Below are 22,118 nucleotides of genomic sequence, written 5' to 3'. Positions count from 1 at the left end.
AGTTATTTTTCATGGTAGACATGTATATTTTCTCCTAGTTTTTCAGTTTTTTGAATTTGTTCCGATATTTCTTGTTCTTCCATGAAATCATTGATTTCTGATGCTTCATTCTGTTTTTGGGGAGTCCATTACTTGGAAAAGGCTTTTTGCCTTCTGATATATTTGCTTTTCATTTTTTTCCTTCAAAACTCACATTTTATTTCTAATTCATTTTTTTATTTCTTGCTTATTTCTTTCAGCCACCCTTGTACTCAAGTTTGATAGATATATTTTCCCTTTGAAGTTCTACTTAGAGCCTTTGTGAGGTTACTTTCTTCTTCTGTATTTACCTCTTAGGCTTCTCTTAACCCATAATATGTCAGTATGTTTGGTGTTTTCTTTTGTTTATTTATATTTTCAGCCATTGTTCTTGGTCTAGGTTTTGTTTGGTTAGTTCTCTCTGGTCCACTTGGTTGGATTAGGAGGGTTTTGTTTTGTCCTGTCCTCTTTGTAGACTAGATACCCCTTAAACTCAGATATCCCTCAGATCACTAATAGGTAAGAGGCCCTACCCCCTCCTGTAATCCTTGACTTCTTCAACCTCTAGGTGTTCCACTCTCAGTTCTGGCTTCATCTACACTCTACTTCTCCTCCCTGCATGATCCCTAACTAGGATCTGGCTTCATCCCTGGCTGCGATGCTCACAGGTCTCAGTGGGATATTGGGTATCATATTGGTCTCAGGACTCCTGGCATAGCCTTCCTGGCATGCCAGCTGCTGATTGGACCTGTCTCTGTGGCTCCTCGTGTCCTGAAGAGTGTCCCTGTCTCATTTTATTGTGACATTTGGGGGATAACTCCATCCCTTGCTACTGTTCTGGCAGTTCAGGATTAGGATTTGGCTTCTGGTCCTCAATTATTGGAGCTCAAATGGGCTTGTGACCTTTCTCTTCAGAGTACTGACTGGCTTCCAGTCCTTTTGTGGAGATTGTTTTGACTTCATTGGTGTAGCTCCTCTTCCTGACTTCTAGTCTGTTTATTTTTTCACTTGCTAACTTCTATGATACAGCTTCTCTCCACTTTCAACCTATTTACCTGAGATTGTGCTTCCTTCTCTGGTGCCATCCCTGTCCTGTCTCTGCTTACTTCCATATTTACCAGAGCACATCCTGGCTTCCTTTGACGATCTTATTTTTCTGTCTTTATGGTTTTCTTTATTTTTTGGTCTTACTGGAACCTTTTTCATTTGTGAATGAATGAATGATGTTGTTTCTTAAGTACTGACCACGTGCTGAGTACTATGCTAAGCTTCTCAGGGGCAGGGATACAAATATAAAAGCAAAGACAGTCTCTGCCCTCAAAAAGTTTACATTCTAATGGGTTCTAATACATTCGAATGGTGTGTGTTGACTTGAAAGTTATTGGGATGCTTCCTGGAGCCGTGGGAAAGTAGATTGATATATCCCTTCCAGGAATAATGGCTGAATTCTTCTAATAATGGTTACAGAATTGGGGCAGCTAGGTGGCACAGTGGATAGAGTACTGACCCTGGAGTCAGAAGGACCTGAATTCAAATCGGTCTCAAACACATAACACTCACTAGCTGTGTGACTCTGGGAAAGTCACTTAACCCCGATTGCCTCACCAAAAAAAAAATGATTCCAGAATTGAAGGGATTTTGAGGGGGAAGATGATATGGGTACACATGCTGAAGCAGGACTTTTGGGAAGGCTATTGAAAAGTTGGTTTAGAGTAGAAAGTAAAATGGATGATGGCTGGCTTGCCTAAAATAGTGGACCAGTTGAGACAGACAATATTTAGGACAATGGGTCCTCAAAGCTAAAGTTTTGAGCTGAAAAAAGGATCAAAACCTCCAGGGCATTTTAGCATCAAGGTTGATGGTAAGGCTTTTAGAGTGTCAGGGAGCAGAGAATGGCTATTTGCTGGTGTTTGGATGGGAGAATTGTGTTTCCTTATGATCTTTCATCTGGACATCTTAACTAGAATTCCTGTAATGCTTTCTGTTATCTGAACATGCCTTGCACTTTCATGGCTCTGCCCACCTTGTCTTTAGTGTTCATTGACTTTACCCTTCAACGTTCCTTTATGATAAATAAGTCAAACAAAACAAATAAAAACACTGTCCATGTCTGAAAATGGATACCTTATCCTTCATCTCTAGAAGCAGGAGACATGCTTTTGCCATCAGTTATTTAGTCAGTCAATCAATCAATATTTATTAAGTACCTACTATGTACCAAGCATTGTGCTAAACTCTGGGGATGCCGAAAAGAGTCAAAAGATAGTCCCTGCCCTCAGGGAGCTCACAGTCTAATGGAGCAGCTCACAATTTAATCAATCTTTTTGATCACTGCACTAATCAGAGTTTTTCTGAGGCTAATTTAGAAAAGAAGTTGTTATATATAAACTTTAAGCTCAGATCAAGGACAGTTATGTTTCATCACTCATTTTCATGCATTTTCATCTGCTTTGCACTTGTGCCCTTATGATTACTGGACACCAACATGCCCTAAGGACCCTGGACCTTGTGATCTGGTCTACTGTTGAACCCTAAGGACTATTTGCAACTGAATCCTTTTAGGTTGTCTCTTTAATTTATAATGGGAGCTCCTAAGGAGCAAGTATTGTTTCACTTTTAAGCTTTTATCACTGGTACTGAGCGTTATGCTTCACATCCAGTAAGTGTTTACTGGACTGACCAATCACCATATATTTATTAAGCACTATATGCCAAGCACTGTGTTAAGTACTAGGCCCTACGGATACAAATAAAGCTTCGAAAGAAACTTAGGTTTAACAGCAGAGCCAAGAAATACATATAAAATACATACAGCCTAAATATAAAGTTAAGTAATACAAATAAAAAGTAATTAAACATAAGGTAATTTGGGAAGAAAGTAAAATACTAGCAGTTGGAGGATGGCATCAGATAAATCTTCATGTAGAAGATGCTATTTGAGCTACATTTTGAAGGAAAAGAAGGATTCTTTTAGGCAGGGGTTAGGAAAAAGTGCAAGTAAGGGGAAATGCCAGTGCAAAGGCAGAGACATAAGATGGACTGTGAGTACCAAAGAGAAGGTCACTCTGACTAGATTGCAATGTATCCAATCAAAGATGGGAAGATGCTGGGGCCAGGTTATGAAGGGTTTTAGAAGCTAAGCAGGAATTTATATTTGATTCTAGGGGCAATAGGAAACTACTGAGTTGTTTGAATAAGGGAGTGACATAGAAAATCACTTACTTAGGGAAAATCACGCATCTGTGTGTAGAGACTTGAGGAAAGGACATCGATTAGAAGGCTGTTGCAATAATCTAAGTGAGAATAATGAGAGCCTGAGCTAAGGGATGGCTATGTTAGTTTAAAGTAAATGAAATACCATAGTAGAAAAAAGCAGTAAAACATTTTCCCCATAAGTCTGGAGCCCCCTGTCCCATGATATACATTTTATCAGTTTAAAGGCTGGACTTAAATAGACATATAGAAAAAATATGCCCAGGCACATATAGATGAGATAACTCAGGCCTCTGATGTAGCAGGGCTGCTGTCTTCCATTGATGCTACCAGGCAGCTCCCACCTGGCCTTCTCCATGATGGTCTCAAATGGGACATAGAATCATATATGTAATCTCCACAGGATGCATAATAACTTGAATTTATAATAATAGGTAGCATTTATATAGAACTTTAAGGTTTATTAAGTGCTTTACAAACATCTTATTTTATCCTCACAAGAACCCTGAGAGGTAAAGAACCCTGAGAGGTAAGTGCTATTATTATCATTATTTTACAGATAAGGAAACTGAAGCAAAGATTCAGTGAGTTGCCCAGGGTCACACAACTAATAAGTTTTCTGATTTCTAAAATTATGATTTCAGATAAGACAACAGTAAAAGTAGACTTTATTAAAAGAGATAAAAAGGGAAACTACATTTTGCTAAAAGGTAACATTGAAAATAAATTTATTTCAATACTTAATATACATTCACCCAATGTAATAGCTTAAAAATATTTAAAGGAAAAGCTAAATGAATTACAGGGAGAAATCAACAAAAAAAACTATTAAAATAGGGAATCTTGATTTATCTCCCTACCAGCCTTAGATAAATCTAACCAAAAAATAAAGAAGAAAGAAATTAATGACATGAATAAAATTTCAAGAAAATTTTATGTGATAGACCTCTGATGATTTCTAGAAATAGACATTTTGCAGCTGTGTATGGCATCTTTACAAAAACTGATTATGTCTTAGGACATAAAAACCTCACAAACAAATGCAGAAAAGAATTGTTGGATCAAAGAACAGAACATATAAATGATGGAAAATTTCATTAAAGATAATGACAACAATGCAACAACATTTCACAATTTCTGGGACACTAGCAAAGCAGTTCTTTAGGGGAAAGTTGTATTTTAATTTTTAATTTAAAATTTTTTCTTTAATATTTTATTTTTCACAGTTTCATGTAAAAACAATTTTTAACATTTATTTTTAAATTTTGAGTTACAAATTCTCTTCCTTCCTCCCTCCCACCACACCCCGCATTGAGAAGGCAAGCAGTTTGATTTAGGTTATTCATGTGTAGTCATGCAAAACATTTACATAATTGTCATGTGAAAGAAAATATAACCCCAAAAAAACCTGAAGAAAAATAAAGAAAATAAAAAAGTATGCTTCAGTCTGTATTCAGACACCATCAATTCTTTCTCTGAGGATGGGTAGCATTTTTCATCCTAAGTCCTTCAGAGTTGTCTTGGATCATTGTGCTGAGAATAGTTAAGTCATTCACAGCTCATCTTACAATATTATTATTACTTTGTACCTACTACATTTCACTTTGCATCAGCTCATGCAAGTGTCTCCAGGCTTTTCTGAGATTATGCTGCTTATCATTTCCCATAGCACAATAGTATTCAAACACAATCACATACCACAACTTGTTCAGCCATTCCCCAATTGATAGACATCCCCTCAATTTCCAATTCTTTGTTCCCAGAAAAGAGCTGTTATAAATATTTTTTTACATATAGGTCTTGGGAAAGTTATATCTTAAACATTTCTGTTAACAAAAAGTGAGAGAAAACAGATTGGGGGTAGAACTACAAATACTAGAAAAGCAGCAAATTTGAAAAAAAAACCACTCAAATACCAAAATAGAAATCCTGAAAATTAAAGAAGAAATTAATAAAATTGAAACAAAAAACAAATTCATTGAATTGATAAATAAAAAATAGGAACTTTTTTTTGGTGGGAGGAAGCAATAAAATAAGCCATTAGCTAAGTTGATTAAAAAGAAGAAACAAAGCAAAGTAGCATTATAAAAATGAAAACAGAAAATTCACAGCAAATGAAGAAATAAAGAATATTATTAAAATTTTTGCTTAACTTTATGTCAGCATAATCAACAGCCTAAATGAAACAAATGAATATTTACAAAAATATAAAATTTTCAAATTAATAGAACAAGAAACAGAATTTAAATAACCCAGTTTCTTAGGAGCAAATTGAACAAGTCATAAACAAACTCCCCCCCCCAAAAAAAAACCAACTCTGTGACCAGAGTGCAAGTGACAAAGGTAGGGAAAGGGATGACTCCTTCCTTCCCTCCCCCATCCCACTGACAAGAGAATTTTGCAGTAAAGCAGCTTATCCCGTCTTACACCAAGCCCGTGAGAGAATAAGCTGAGAGTCTAGCTACAGAGAGCTGTAGAAGGAGGGGAGCAGGCCCAGGAAGCTCAGCAGAGGGACCTGCCTTAGGAGAGTGACCTGCCCAGCAGAATCACTACAACCAGTGGTAACAGCATGAGGACACCGGGGAAAGAAAAAAAAGAAATCAGTGCCCTATAGTGATGGAAGTATGAGTGTCCTTGGCTGCGTGTGTTTGCTAAGTGTGTTTCTACTAGTTCTACTGTGTGTGTGGCCATTCTTCACACTGATTTGTATGTTTATAGGAATTCTTCAATAGTTTACACCCAGGTTTACAGGAGGAATTTTTTTTGGGGGGGGGGAGACTTATTTTCATCAGAAACAGTAATGTTTACAAACTAGTACAAACATTTGTTGAAGGAAAGGCAAGCCATTTCTAATAGTCGGGTTCTTAACTTACAGGTTAGAATTGGGACAAAATAAGAAATCACCACATTTTACTTTGCTTCAATTTTTAAAAAAGGCAAACCCAAATATTACATATGTTCTAAGACCAAGTCATTCTATATTGGCTTGACCCTACTCCACCCCACTTTATTGGTGATATTTTTCTACTCCTTCTATGCAATTGTGAACATCTCTCTTTTTGCTCAATAGATCACAGTGCCGAAGATCCTCAGGGACCTAAAACTGAATTACTGGTTAAGCCATAGGGCTTAATTCTGAATGCATATTCACATCAGGAGGAAATATACTACAGTGTTAACTACCCCTACCTGAAGCATATGTGATCCCATATATCCTGGCCTTGGAGTTAGGAAGGTCTGAGTTCAAGTTATATCTCTGACACAAGTGCTCCAAGCAATTTCTAAGACTCTAAGTTAAATGTAACTTGCTTATCTGTACAGGTGGAAGGATTTTACACAGTAGGGGTTCCATACACTGATGGAATCATAATTCTAAATCTTAAAAAAAAAAAAACCCACCAGGACTAGATCTGAAATACTTTTCACCTCCATTGGTCTGTTTGTACATCTTTAAGTGCTCCTGGGATCACAGAAAGAAAGGACTATTCCAAGGCTGAATTCATGGATCACATTTCTTTGCCTTACTGAGAGTGAAACCATGTAACAATAGGGCCGACTTAGAGCTGAGAAGTTTGATCCAGGCCTCTTGATTCTATTCCTGAACTCTACAAAGCTAACAAAAGATAGTTCTATCGGATATGGATCCACCCCAGTGAGTGTTAAGAAAACCTCAACAAGCATCTGTTAGTCTGTTAGTCAGATGTGATAGAAGAATTCTCTGTCATACTTTTACAGGGGGAATGTTTTGTTACTAGCATGCTATGGCATTTCAATAAATAACCTTTGAGCAAATTGTAATAGCTGTCTGACTCTTAAAGGTACCTGTGGAGCTTCACATGTTGTAGTTTGAAGAGTGAAAACCAATAGAATACCTTGAACCTGGGTATCCCAGCGGATCTGACCTCAGAGACTTCTGAATCTTTCATACCCTTAGGGACATATTTAATAAATTACTTCCTTTGTACCATACAGTTTTAGTCATGTGAAATAGTTAAAAATTACTTTAAAAGACCTGAGTCAGGGCAGCTAGGTGGCGCAGTGGATAGAGCACTGGCCCTCAAGTCAGGAGGACCTGAGTTCAAATCCGGCCTCAGATCAAACACTTGACACGTACTAGCTGTGTGACCGTGGGCAAGTCACTTAACCCTGATTTCCTCACTAAAAAAAAAAAATAAAAAAAATTATAAAAGACCTGAGTAAACTAAGGGTCTATTTAAGTAATTTGTTGAACATATTCCATTGACATGAAAGAGTTAATGTTGTGACTAGAGTACTGGACTTGGAATAAGAAAAACCTGAATTTGACTCCTCCTCACATATTTACTAATTATGTGGTCCTGGGCAAATCACTTAACCTCACTAAGCCTCAGTTTCCTCATCTGTAAAATAGGAATAATGGCATGGATTATTATGAGGATAAAACAAAATAAAATATATAAAGTACTTTGTAAACCTTAAAGCACTGTATAAATCTTAGCTATCATTATTATTGTTGTCATTATTGTTAAAAAAAAAAAAGTTCCTAATAGTTCTTTGAGAAAATCCAATGCAATCCATAATGTCATTGTTCAAGGAAGCACAAATTTTGGGTCAAAGTCAGCATTACTATAGGAGTTGCTAATATTTGCTATTCATTGGGCAGGTAGGTGGCACAGTGGATTGAATGCTGGGCCTGGCGTCAGGAAGACCTGAGTTCAAATTCATCCTTAAATACTTACTAGCTATAAGCTACTAGCTGTAGCTTACTGTCACTAGTGTGACCCTGAGCAAGTTACTTAACCCTGGTTTGTCTCAGTTTCCTCATCTGTAAAATGGGCTGGAGAAGAGAATGGCAGACCATTCCATTATCTCTGCCAAGGAAAACTCAAATGGGGTCTTGGAGAGTTGGACATGACTGAAACCACTGAAAGCTATCATTACTTCTATAACGAAACTTTAATACTACTACTTTTGTATAATTCCAGCAAACTAATAAGCTATAGGAAAGAACTGTAATTAATTGATACAAACCTTTTAAGTATTAGTGTGGTAAAGTTCCTGAGTCTCTTCTTTAAAAGCTATTTGAAGATAGAAGATTTTTTTTTTGGTAGTAACGTGCCTAACTTCACATTGGATTGATTTGTCATAGGAATTTTTCGTTAACAATTAAAATATAACATGGGTTAAATTTTGTTTTTAAATAACTTCTAAGTTTCACAACTATCATTAAATTGTTATACAGTACTTAAAAAACTGTGACCTTGAAATTTACCTTATAGTCTAATATATTTAAAATTTGCATTTTTTTTTGTAAGTTCTGGTCAAGATGTCCAAGGAACAAGTGTGGTTGCAAATCTCCCCTTCCTGATGCGACAGAACCCTGCAGAGACACTTCGAAGGGTTTTACCTAAAGTCAGAGTAAGTTGGTATGAAATAAGTTTTGAATTTACCTTTTCTCCCCAATAGAAGTATTATGACAATATCTCTAATATACCTTAATGAATATCTGTTTGGATTATCAAATACTAAGTACTTTGCTTTATGAAAATTTCTGTCTTTCTTTAAATTGTTCTTTTGCCTCTAGTGAAGTCTAGGAAATACTCTGTTGCACTTAATGAAGATATTTGCAAATAAAAAGGTGATATTTATATTAACATTTGCTATTGTCTCCCAATTTTAGCTTGTGTCATAATATTGTAATAAAAGCTACCATTTCTTTGGTTGTAATTATGTCTTCATTTGAGAAATACTAATATAGGTGAGCATTCTATTTCTAGGTAAATCTTATTTATCCTTGTTTATTTTGTATTCTTTTGATGGAAATCTCTATTTACCAATGATTCCAGCTTCTGCAGTATTATATAGCTGATTTTCATAATGACGACCCTAAAGCATGCGAGATCTTGACGTACCTTCAGAATAATCAAATAAAGATCATTATGTTTACTATATTTTAGTGTCGTGCATTTTATTATAATTCTCTAAAATGGATAATTTACATAGGATAAAATAACAACTTATTTACTAGAATATTTTAGCAGCAAAATCCATTATCTGATCATACATTTTAAGTCCATAAAAATTGGTAATCCATGTGTGATAAAAATGGCAACTCTATTAACCAGAATATTTAGCTAGGGACAAAAGTAAATTGTCTAGCCATGCTGAATAATAAAGAACTTAATCTATTTTCCTTTGTTTTCCTGTTTGCTTATAGCTGAATTATATTTTCCATGATTTTGCAAATATTCCCTTGGCAAAGTGGAGGAGAGTGTGACACTTGGCTATTTGGGATTGTATAGGTGAAATATGACTAAAGACAGAAGTTAATAGGATAACTTCTAGAGATTCCTTGCAAAAAACTGTCATAAGAAATGGTTTATTAATGTGTGGATAATGAAAGTATTTTAGTTATGACTTATAAGATGTATAAAGAACTTCTACTTTAATACAAAATCTGTGATTTCGTTGATGGTGGGTGACTCCATCCCCTGATGTAGATCACAACTTCTTTATGATGTATAGATAACAGAGGGATACCTCCAAAAACACTGTGGCTAATCTTTGATGAACCTCTGTCTAAACTTGGCTCACCTGGGCCATAGACAATAGACACCCATTTCATCATTGCTTCAAACTTGAATCTTTCCAGCTTGGAGTAAGAACGATTAGGATTTGCATTTTGCTAACTGACACAGTTTTTGAGAATTCAGTGTACACCTATATCATGAGGAGGCATTGAACAACGACTTTAGTGAAAGGTATAAAAAGTTTTGTTTCATTAACAAAAGTTTTGTTTCATTAACAGCACTGTATGGGCTGTACATTTCAAAGAAGATGCCAATCTTCCCTAATAGAGAAGTTCCTCATCGAGAGTGCCCTACACTGATGAGGATTTGGTTTAAAAAAAAAATGAACAGAAAATCAAACTCTCTTACACATTTGATAGTTTCAGAAGATAGAATTCTAGTTAGCTTCTTAAGCAGCTTCAAAAAACGGCACATCAGAATTTTATTATGTCTTGTAAATTGATCGTGAATTGAATTAAACCATAGTTATTCAATTTCTAATTTAATCAATTCATTTATTCATTCAACAAGATTTACTTGAGTGGCTTTTGGGTACCCTACCTAGGTACCACACTATAGGAAATATCAGAGTTATAGAAGATAGACTCCTGAACTCAGAACACTTATTCTAGCATAAATTGCATTGCAAATTTGACAATCTCTAAGTAAATTGGAGACATGTGATACAGATAGTATTTGAAAGGTCTAAGGGAATTTAATGCACAGACAGGATTATTATGGGAGGTGACTCAAGCAATAATAACATTATTAAGAGTTTAACATATAACACCTATTAGAATTCTGTCATTTCCACTTGATTTCTATTAGGGCCCCCATTGTAAAGAACAGAAGTCACTTCCCTTTCAAACAGTCTCATTTTTGTTCAATTTTTTTCTAACTTGGTATATTCAGACATTATTAAGATTAATGATATTACAAGGCAGATCACATTTCCATTTCCTGTGGTTCTGCATAGCCTCCATGAACAGTTATTTCTAGGTGACAAAAATGTGATAAATTCCTAGTTACACCACACACGTCAATTTGATCATGGTAATTTTTTTAGTATGAGTTTTGATTAGGTATAAACTTACCTAAGCAGAAGCATGCACTATTGATAATATCTTTGTTAGAGTAGGTATTATTCCCTGAGAGAAGAAAACTTGAGAAGTTATTGATAATATACTTCCATAAAAGGTTTCAGCCTAGATAATTTAGTTATGTGAAAAATATCAATTTTACAAAGTACAACCAACTTCCATTTTTAACCAGATCCTTATTGCATAAAACATAGCAATACAAGTATTTTGCTCATCATCATGAACATCATATTAAAGTGATGCTGAAAGTTTTCATTGCTCTTGTCTATTCAGTATTTGAGTTCAGAGTAGTTCATGAAGGATGTTGTTATTATAATTATTATATAACATTTCTGCAGATTTCACTTATATAGAATCAGCATATTCTATGATACCTAATTTGTTATAGCATTTTTGTGAGATTAGTTGTTATGATCTCTATTATAGATGAAAAAAACAGTCAAAATTAGAGGCAAATCAGACCAAAAGCTTTTACTTAAAGGAGGGCAAAAGGAAGGCATTAACTTAAAATGCATTTTAATTACTTGATTTGAAGTGGTCTCCCTTTATCTGTTCTCCACTTTTTATAATCCATTCTCTACATAGTTGCCAAAATGATATTCCCAAAGCTCGTTCTCCATCACTCTGTTGCTCAAGAAGCTTCAATGGCTCTTGTTGCCTTTAGGATTAAATGTTATCTTCTGTTTAGCATCTAAAGCCCTGAACAATCTAGCTCTGGCCTACCTTTCCGTCTTGAATATACGTTCTTCTTTCTTGTACACTCTTTTCTCCATATACATAGATCTCCCTGCTGTACCCTGTACAAGGTAATCCATCTCTTGCTTTCATGCAGGTGGTTCCCAAGTGGAATGCTTTCCCTTTCTCTGTCTCTTGACCCCTAATTCCCTTTAAGGTTCAGCCCAGGTGCCACCTTCTTCAATGGACATTTTTTTGTTGCCTTCATTTTTTATCACATGTCCCCATTGTGTTTTAATTCTATAGAAATCCCAAGTTTACTTATCTTTTAAAATGTTGTATGCCTCTAGAAGGAAAAGGAAAAGGAAGGGAATAAGCATTTATGTAGCACCTACTATGTACCACATCAAGTGCTTTTTAAAAATTGATCCTCAAAATAGACTATTAATCTCTCCATTTTATAATTGAAGAAACTGAGGCAAACAGATTAAGTGACTTGCCCAAGGTGACACAGCTAGTGTCTGAGGCCAAATTTGAACTGAGGTCTTCCCGACTCCATGGAGTGGTAGTAGTAGGTACTTAGGAAATGCTTGATGATTAATTAATTTGTTGATTGGATTGGACTTAGTACTCCTGACTGATTTATGTAGTAGATTCCATGAAATACAAAGGTGTTTTATAAAATCTTGGTTGGTATTGTGCCTTATTCTATAGCACATTATTATATCTTATAAAATAGAAGTAGAAAAAAAAGATCTTTTGCAGATATTCTTGGAATGGTTGGAATAATAGATATACAGGCCCATTATTGCATGAAATATTAGAAGGCCTAAGAAAAGGCCTCTCTCTAGCAAATTGGGTAAAAGATCATCTATGGAAGATTTATGAAAAGGTTGCATGTATACAGAGAGTACCCACACTATTAAATCAGAGATCCATTATAGAATCCAGGTATTGATGGGAATTATAGTCTGGAGAACTCTGAACAGTATATTGATTATTTAATTGATATAGTGTAGGAAATGTCAAGTGTCAGCATAGATACACAGATTAGGTGAGCAATTTGTGTTTCATAGACTAGATAATCAGGAATCATAACTGAGAGTTTGAAAGACCAAATAGACATTGGGCTTAAAAACTTTTTGATTCCCCCTCTCCACCTATCTTTTGTGAGTATACAAAGACTTTAACCATACTAAAGACTAGAAGTGGAAATACTCTTAAATACATTAGAATTACATAATATTTATTTGTGTTTGCAGAAAAATAATTAGGAATATTTCTGGTAAAGAATAAAATATGTGTTGATTTATTATGAAGTGATAAGATAATTTGAGATTAAAGAAAGTGAACTATCTACAGATTCTTAAAATAATCATTAGGAATATTTTGAGTAGATAGTGAATTCTGTACACCCTTATTTTCTTCAAGTAGCATGACATTTAAAAAATATGCTTTACCACCACCTCAGTGATTAGTGCAGTAAGTGTGGGTAGTATCAAGAGATGTTTAGATATTTTTTCTGAGTAGTGTGTGTGTGTGTGTAAGACTATGCGCTGTTATGGTGGCAAAAAAAAAGGAGAAGGAGGTGCTAAGAATCACTATTTTTAGCCTATCTATATATGTTGCCACTCTAAAAGTGAGATCTTTGTCTAATGACTAACAGACATATGACTGAAAGAACTTAGGCATATACATTTTTATGTTCTTGCCATAAATTGAAACCACAAGACTAAAGGAAGTCACTGCTAATTGGAAGGGTGGCCCAGTGGGTTTCCTTGGAGAGACAAATGTATAAGTTGGTGGAGTTGATTTTGTCATAATCATGAGACACTTGGCTATCTTGTAGTGCTCATTATGAAGATTTACAAAAAGACCAGCATGAAGGCAATTACAATTTATGTAAAAATGTCTGTTTTAGATGTTGAAGAAGTAGAGAAATTCTACAAAGAAATAGATAAGCTGTTTTAAATAAACATTTGGCAAAGGTGGGTTTAGGTGAAGACGATGAAAATATATGGGAAAATATGTTTTAGGATTAAGAAGTGAAGGTGGCTAACAATTTATAGATTACACAGAAGCCTTAGACCTTTATAGCAGGGATTTCTTAACCTTTTCGCCCCTTTGGCGATCTGTTGTGGATCCCTTCTCAGAATAATATTTTTAAGTGCATAAAATAAAATAGATAGAATTATAAAGAAAACAACTATATTGAAATAGTTATTGAATTAAAAAAGAACAAGTTTGTGAACCCTAGGTTAAACTTCTGCATATATATCATGAAGACTGTTTTTAAGAAGAGATTTGGGAAGCACTATGTCTTGAGCACTGAATGGCATTATAAAAAAATTAAAATGATTGTATTTTAACAGAGAAATTTCTGATTTTTTGAAATTTAATTTTTTTTGTTACATTTTAAGTATTGATCTGTCTTTCTTCCCCACCCCGCCCTAGAGAAGGCCACTATTTGATAACACACACACACACACACACACACACACGTATATATGAAACCATACTATGCATACTTCTATTTATCAGTTCTTTCTCTGCAGGTAGATAGCATCTTTCTTCATAGGTCCTTTGTAGTTGATTTGAGTATTTGTAATACTCCAAATACTTAGTTGTTCACAGTTATTCTTTAAACAATATTGCTATTACTGTATACAACATTCTCTTGGTTCTACTCATTTCACTTTTAATTATTTCATACAAGTCTTTCCATGTTTTTCTAAAATCAATCAGCTCATCATTTCTTACATCAAAGTAGTGTTCTTTCACAATCATATACCACAACTTGTTTAGCCATTCCAAAATTGATGGGCAACCCCTCAATTTCCTGTTCTTTGTCACCACAAAGAGAACTGCTATAAATATTTTAGAACATACAGGATTTTTTTCTTTTCCTCTGATCATCTTGGGAAACAGACCTAATAGTGGTATTGCTGAGCCAAAGGCTATACATAGTTTTATAACTCTTTGGGCATAGTTCCGGATTTGCTTTCCAAAGTGGTTGGATCAGTTTACCATTCCACCAACAGAGTGTTAGTATCCCAATCTTTCCACATCCCTCCAACATTTTTTGTTTTTCATTCTATTATTTTAGCCAATCTGATAGATGTGGGATGATATCTCAAAGTTTTAATTTGCATTTCTCTAATCAGTAATTATTTAAAACATTTTTATATGAGTACATATAATTTTGATTTCTTCATCTGAAAACTGCCTATTCATATCCTTTGACCATTTATCAATTGGGGAATGACTCATATTCTTATAAATTTGACACAGTTATCTATATATTTGAGAAATGAGACATTTATCTGAGAAACTGTCTATAAATATTTTCCCTAATTTTCTGCTTTCCTTCTAATCTTGGCTTCATTGGTTTAATTTGTATAAAACCTTTTAAATTTAATATAATTAAAGTTATCCATTTTATATCTCATAATGCTCTCTATCTCTTGTTTATTCATAACTTGTTCTCCTATCCGTAAGTCTGATAGGTAATATGTTCCATGTTCTTTAAATTTTCTTATATCTTCCTTTATATCTAGGTCATGTATCCATTTCGACCTTATCTTGCTATTATGGTGTAAGATATTGGTCTATACCCAATTTCTGCTGTACTGCTTTTCAGTTTTCTAAAAAGTTTTTACCAGATAATTAATTCTTATCCTAAAAGTTTAAATCTTTACATTTATCAAATACAAGTTTACTATAATCATTTACATTTGTCAAATACAAGTTTACTATAATCATTTACTATTCTGTATTGTATGTCTATTCTGTTCCATTGATCCACCTTTCTATTTCTTAGCCAGTACCAGTTAGTTTTGATAATTAAGTTTAAGATCTGGTACTGCTAAACCTCCTTCCTTTAAATTTTTTCATTAATTCCTTTCATATTCTTGACCTTTTGTCCTTCTACATGAATTTTGTTATTATTTTTTCTAGCTCAATAAAATACTTTTCGGAAACCTAATTGGGATGACATTGAACAAATAGATTCATTTAGGTGGAATTATCATTTTTATTATATTGACTCTACCTACCACTGAATTAATATTTCTCCAGTTATTTAAATCTGACTTTACTTGTGTAAAAAGTGTTTTGTAATGTTCATGTAGCTCCTGGGAGGTATGTTCCCAGGTATTTTATACTGTTATAGCTATTTTAAATGGGGTATTTCTTACTATCTCTTCTTGCAGGGTTTGTTGGTGATATATAGAAATGCTGATGATTTATGTAGATTTATTTTATATCTTGCTACTTTGCTAAAATTAATTGTTTCAACTAACTTTTTAGTTGAATCTCTAAGATTTTCTAAGCATATCATCATATCATCTACAAAAAGAGATAGTTTTATTACCTCATTACCCATTCTGATTCTGTTTCTTTTTCTTTTCTTATAGCTATTGCTAGCATTTCTAATAAAATATAGAATAATATTGGTGATAATAGGCATCCTTGTTTCACTCCTGATCTTAATGAGAAGGCTTCTAGTTTATCCTCATTACATATAATGCTTGTTGATGGTTTTAGGTAGATACCTCTTATCATTTTAAGGAAAAATCCATTTATACTTATAGGAATGAGTGTTGTATTTTGTCAAAAAGCTTTTTCTGCATCTATTGATTTAAACATTGATTTTTGTTATTTTTCGTATTGATATATCAATTATGTTAATAGTTTTCCTCACGCTAAACATCCCTGCATTCCTGGTATAAATCCCATTTGGTCACAATGTATAATCTTTGTGATACATTGTTGTGGTCTCCTAGTTAGTATTTCATTTAAGATTTTTGTACCAAGTACAGGACTTTGGGCATAGTAGATGCTTGATAAATTTTTAGTGAATTGAATATTACTTTGTCTATAGGAAATAAGATTAAATGATGCCAAGATAGGAGACAATGAGATCAGAAAGAAGAAATGGGCTTAACCTGTAGCAGGAAAGAGGAAGACAATAAGGGTTATTATTAACATTGAAATGGAGTAAAAAGAAAAAATCTTTTTTTAAATCTATAAGAATACAATAAAATAAGCACATGTTAAGTGATGTATATACACAGAACTATGTAGTCAGCTCATAATTTTATGTCTTGTTTGATATTAATAATCTGACAGCCATTGAACAAATCTCTTTGTTGTATCTTATAAGAAATCTTATAATTTAGATACCACACAAAATACTGTGTTAGAGGAGAACTTGTTAAGGTAACATTTTACTCTAATGTATTAATGCTTTTTTTTATAGCAAACAAACAATATGTACAATAATATCCTACATTCTCTTAAGCTTTTAGTCACTTAGGTTATTGTAAAGATGTGGCCTGCTATTCATTGTTTTTTATAAAGACCTGTTTTTTTCCTTCACATTCTTTCATTAGGGATGCTGTCAATACATATGCAGACTATTCTACAGAAGATTATGTAGAAATAGTTAAGTAGGCCTGACAGTTGGTAGTTATTATTTATTTTTACTTTCTTGGTCAAAGTTTTTATTAATAATATATGTGATTTCTTTCAAAACTCTGGTATATTCCACACCCTCCCCCCCAGATATCCTGAAAATCAATCCCTCAGTGTTTTCAAAATTAAGAATGTCTAGCATAGACGTTCTCTGTGTTTATTTGGATTAATCCAATTCCTTTCTCCATCTTTGTTATCTGTATTGCCATTTCTACCATGCCATATTTTCTGTTACCTTTTCTGAGTTCCTGCAATTATGCAAGTCATTTCTGAATCAACTATCTCTCAACCATTGACTTACTAGATCAGTTATCAAAATTTATAATAAAGTAGAAGAAAAATAACAAAAAACGAAACAGTCTCTGCCCTTAAGGAGCTTACATGAGTGGGTGGGGAAAATATAACATATACATAAGTAAATATAAAGTGTGTACAAAGTAATAAAAAGTGATTTGAGGAGGGAGAGAGTTTTAACACCTGGCCAAATCACTTTCTTTATTTTATTGATGAGGAATCTAAGTAGAGAGAGATTGTTAGTTAATTGCATACAGAGAGGTTGTGTAACTAAAGTCATATTGCTGATTAAAAGCAGAGCTAGGATTAAAACCTAGGAGGCCTAGTATATTTTTTAAAATCTATACTACAGTAATTTGTTGTTACTGTAGTTTTGGTGGGTTTATTTTATTTAACTATACTTTTAAGGTAATTTTTCTACTCTATTTTCATGCAAACCTTTGTTTTTCTATATTGATTGTCAGCATAAAGGATACTTTGTCAAAACTAGCCTGAATTCTGTTATTATTTATATATTTCAGAGTTTTAAAAAATCCATTTGTTCATATATTTTCATGAAGAATTTATTTTATTATAGTTTAGGGATTTCTACCAGAACTATTTGACTACAAAAGTGAATTATTGCTATTTTAAGTGTTCATCTCTAAAAACATTTTTAAGGAAATTGTTTTTGTACTAGGAGGTTTCAGTCTGTATGTTTAAAAGGCAATGGGGGCAGCTAGGTAGCACAATGGATAGAGCACCAGCCCTGGAATCAGGAGGACTTGAGTTCAAACTTGGCCTCAGACACATGATATTCACTAGCTGTGTGACCCTGAGCAAGTCACTTAACCCCAGTTGCCTCACTAAAAAAAAAAAAGAAAAAAGAAAGACAACAAAATTATCCAATAAGTAAGGTATAAGTTTCTACATTTTTCCATATTCATGTTCCTTGAATTTTAATTACTTGGGAATAATTATTCTTAATGTGATATTTAATATATATTTTAAGCTTTTTTCATTTATAATTGTATGTATTGCTAAAAAAAAAACAAGCAAACAATGATTTGAATCTTTATTCAGGCAAAAGGCTCCTGTTGGGTTTTCTCCATCACCATTTTAGAATTATGATGGAGGAATGGGTGATCTGAAGGAGTTAGTGCATGTTATGGTACCAGACTCATAATCAAAACTAGAGTATAAGTTAAAGGGCAGAGTTTTTGGCTTTTACTTCTTTCATATACCCCATACCACCAAGCATAACATTGGGATTACAGAATAAGTGGTTGGTAAATTAATTGTTGAATGAATGAAAATGATGCATCGTCTTTAATGTTAGTTGGGTTACAAAATATCTTATGCAGATCTAGGCCCTCACAGTGCTTCTTCATGAATCTTCATAATTAATAAAACATTCATTTAAAGATAATTTAAGCATATAAATTTAAGCATAAACCCTAAACTTTTAATTGTCCCTAATTTACTCCCTGATTTTCCATGTTCTTTTTTTTTTTTTAAAGGCAATTGGGGTTAAGTGATTTGCCCAGGGTCACACAGCTAGTAAGTGTCAAGTGTTTAGTCTGAGGCCGGATTTAAACTCAGGTCCTCCTGACTTCAGGGCCAGTGCTCTCTCCACTGTGCCACCTAGCTGCCCCCCCATGTTCTTTTTAAATGCATGTGGCAAGTGGCAGGCCAGTAATGGGAGGGAGGGAAGAGAAAGGAACTGTTATCTTTTTCTTTTTCCCACGGAACCTTACATGATATATTCTGATTTTATTTTTTATCACTTCTGTTCGTAAATACTATGATTTCAAAGTGAGAAAATTATATTCTACATTATTTTTCAATAGTTAGTAAAATTGTATAACTTAGACCCTTCAAAAAAACCAGATATTAAATATTTTAGTATTCTATTATTGGAATTGTGGTTTCTTAAGACCTTGATAATTCATGTTCATATTTGTATAAGGACTATCCTGACCCTAGTGAATCATAGCTCCCATGGATAATGGATTATCCATCCTACTGAAATGTATGGTGAGACTTCACTTTAGTACTTATTTGCTCTTTTCAGGTATCATTGTGACTAATATTTTATACCGTGAGTTATATTCACTAAGTCCTTGGGGTCTGAGATTTGGTTTTCATTTCAGACCTAAAGCCATTTCACTATTATCTACCAACCTTATCATTTCAAAAATCCAAGTGTTCCTAATTGTAATAAAAGATTGTTTTTAAGTTGTTTGTGTTTCTGCAAGACATCTATAGTATTTATTATTTAAAATAATCTCCTAGTTTGACCTGAAGGATTGACTATTCATGCTGACTGAAAATGACATCAGAATGGAATTTAACCACTTCTGTGTTCAGTTGTTACTTATTAACACATTTTCCTTTTTTTGAATATGGATTTTTTCCACTTGCTTGGAACAGTAAATCACGAATTGGTTTGACAAAATGGCCCATTTCATGTTTGTGGAATTGAAATGGAGATACAGTCACACTTTTATGTAAAAGGAACAATTCAGTTCTCAATGTAGGCATTAAGGCATGCACTTAAGCAATAGAGGAATTTACTTTTCAGTGTCTTCTGAGTTCCATGAGGAGGCACACTTATTTGTCCAGAGAATGTGGATCTCACATATGTTTATCCAGAGTTTGTGGCTCTGTGGAGGAGAACACTCATTTGGAGCTGTTCTTTTAACTGGTAAGTATCAAACTTTTATTTTCATCATTTTTCAAAGAATGTTAGCATAGAAATCAGTTGCTTTTTAGTAGTGATACAATCTCTTAGTCTGTGCTGGTTTCTTAACAGTGGACAGCCCCAGATGTTGAAGTCAGCACAGCAAGAGACAAATCCAAATCCAGATAACTCTTGAGGATTTTTCGAAAATTAAAGCAAATTAGGTGGGGGAGTGTTTCCTCAGGCGAATCAAGACTAAGATACCCAGTATGAAGATATGAAGTTGGAAAGCTTCAGATTTTCTTCTTTTACATAAAGTTTGCATAAGTATGAAACCCAAGAATTTTTTTATTACCTTCTAACAGGGACAGATTTACATCTCTTGGAAGTTACAACAGCAGACTATAATGAACCAAACTACACGTTGTAGCCATTACTCCTTATTTTAGTACTGCATTTAAAAATTCTTTCTGTTTTTAAGAAATTAAAGTTCTGTCTTCTGAGATCTATAAGTGATGTATTTATATATGGGCCATATCTAATTTAACCTGTCCACCATTGTCAGCACCAAAGTAATGTTTGCTGTGAAATCAGTGAAGGGGACATATAGTCAGATGTTAGTTGCAGATTGTGCTTTAAATCATGCACCTACTCCCTCTGGGTGTTCCATTGGCCTAGAACTTCTATACCTTTAATAACTTTAATAACTACCTAGGGAAATTGTTTTTGTTTTTCTTTTTTAAAACTAAGCACTTATTATGGCCAAAGAGTTTTGGTTTTTGTTTGGGTTTGTTTGTTTTTTTAATGGTAGCTTGCCTGGTAGCTTGTAGTATACAAAGGTTTCTGAAAATGATTCCCATAGCTCCTTATCTCTTTAGAGGGTACTGGTAGATCTGCATGTGGGGCAATTTGGGAAGCTAGATCTGATTTTATCACTCTTACATTAACGGAAAGTGAAATCTGTTTCTTGAGTAATTTAGTTATTATAGCTATAAAGAAGAAAACCAGTCACAAACAGTTTGATTAGTCATTTGGATTTGTTTTTTTTAAATGTAGCAAATGATAGAAGGTAAAATATAGGTCGAATAGGCTATACCACAGGCTCAGGATATTTTCCTGGGAAAGTTGGGGGTAGAACTTATATAACAAAAGGTACAGATTCCAGAAAACAAGAACAAAAAACCCCAGTTATACTAAAAACTACTTCAGTTATTTTCAGGCACAATTTAAGTACTGACTATAGGAAAATCTGACTTTTCCCTTTAAAATGAGGGATTATCTTTACAACAGCCTTTTAAAAAATCCACAAATATTTATTGTTTATCTATACCAAACATTTTGATAGGCATCATAAAATTCACATAACTTTCCTTTCAAATCACTCTTGATTTCTGTGTCTATAAAGCTGTATAACAAATGTTTCATGAGAAATACAGTAACATTGGCCCCACACAGACAAGGTCCTGTGTTAAACCATCTGGATAGGAAGGGAATAATTACGTGAATTCTGAAGGAACAAGAGATAGTAGTTTCCTGGTGGGATGATGGAGTTATGGTCAGAGAAGTGAGTACCTATTTCCATCAGTTTCAAGAAGCATGATCTAGTGTATAGAGTGTTAGATGTATAGTTAGGAAGACCTGGGTTCAAATTCTGCCTCAGACACTTACTAGCTGTGGCACCAGAGGTAAGTCCTTTAAACTCTGTGCCTCAATTTCATCATATGTAAAATGAAAAAACTGCACTCAATAATCTCTAAGGTCCCTTCTACTTCTGAATCTATGATCTTATGATTATATGTTGGCCTACATATTTATTTCCTCAGTCTACCTCCCCTTTTCCTGATCTTCAGTGTTTTGGCCTTGCTCAGAAATCTTTGTAAAGTCCATAGTTTCAAGGTACAACTTGAAGACATTTTTGGAAAGTATGGATGCAAGACCAGGAACATATGATAACTAGTTAAAGTGAATGAGTTAAGATATAAACACATTGATAAAATACTTTGTCCTTGTGAACATAATGTTGATGAGTATTTTATAAAAGCACCATCTGAAATGTCCAAACTCTTCTGTAGACATCAATTTTTAAAATGAAATTCAGTTGGTTATTATAACTAAATATACATAGTAAATTTT

The 22,118-nt window shown here is 33.9% G+C and overlaps 1 protein-coding gene across 6 annotated transcripts in view; it reads left to right on the top strand.

The window, feature by feature from the left end:
* PPP4R4 (protein phosphatase 4 regulatory subunit 4) overlaps nt 1-22,118 on the top strand; it is a 131,578-nt gene that overhangs the window by 41,168 nt on the left and 68,292 nt on the right. For 4 of the 6 annotated variants that reach the window (XM_027870134.1, XM_027870130.1, XM_027870132.1 and 1 more), the window contains exon 3: nt 8,526-8,628. In XM_027870134.1, the coding sequence (XP_027725935.1) occupies nt 8,526-8,628 (103 nt within the window). Of the gene's footprint in view, nt 1-8,525; nt 8,637-19,928; nt 20,010-22,118 lie in introns of those variants that run through there. The other 2 variants (XM_027870136.1, XM_027870135.1) reach the window with 2 other exon arrangements.

This window comes from Vombatus ursinus, unplaced genomic scaffold (assembly GCF_900497805.2).
Source record: "Vombatus ursinus unplaced genomic scaffold, bare-nosed wombat genome assembly UNPS02014794.1, whole genome shotgun sequence".
Lineage (NCBI taxonomy): Eukaryota > Metazoa > Chordata > Mammalia > Diprotodontia > Vombatidae > Vombatus > Vombatus ursinus.
This window is presented reverse-complemented; position numbering and strand designations above follow the sequence as displayed.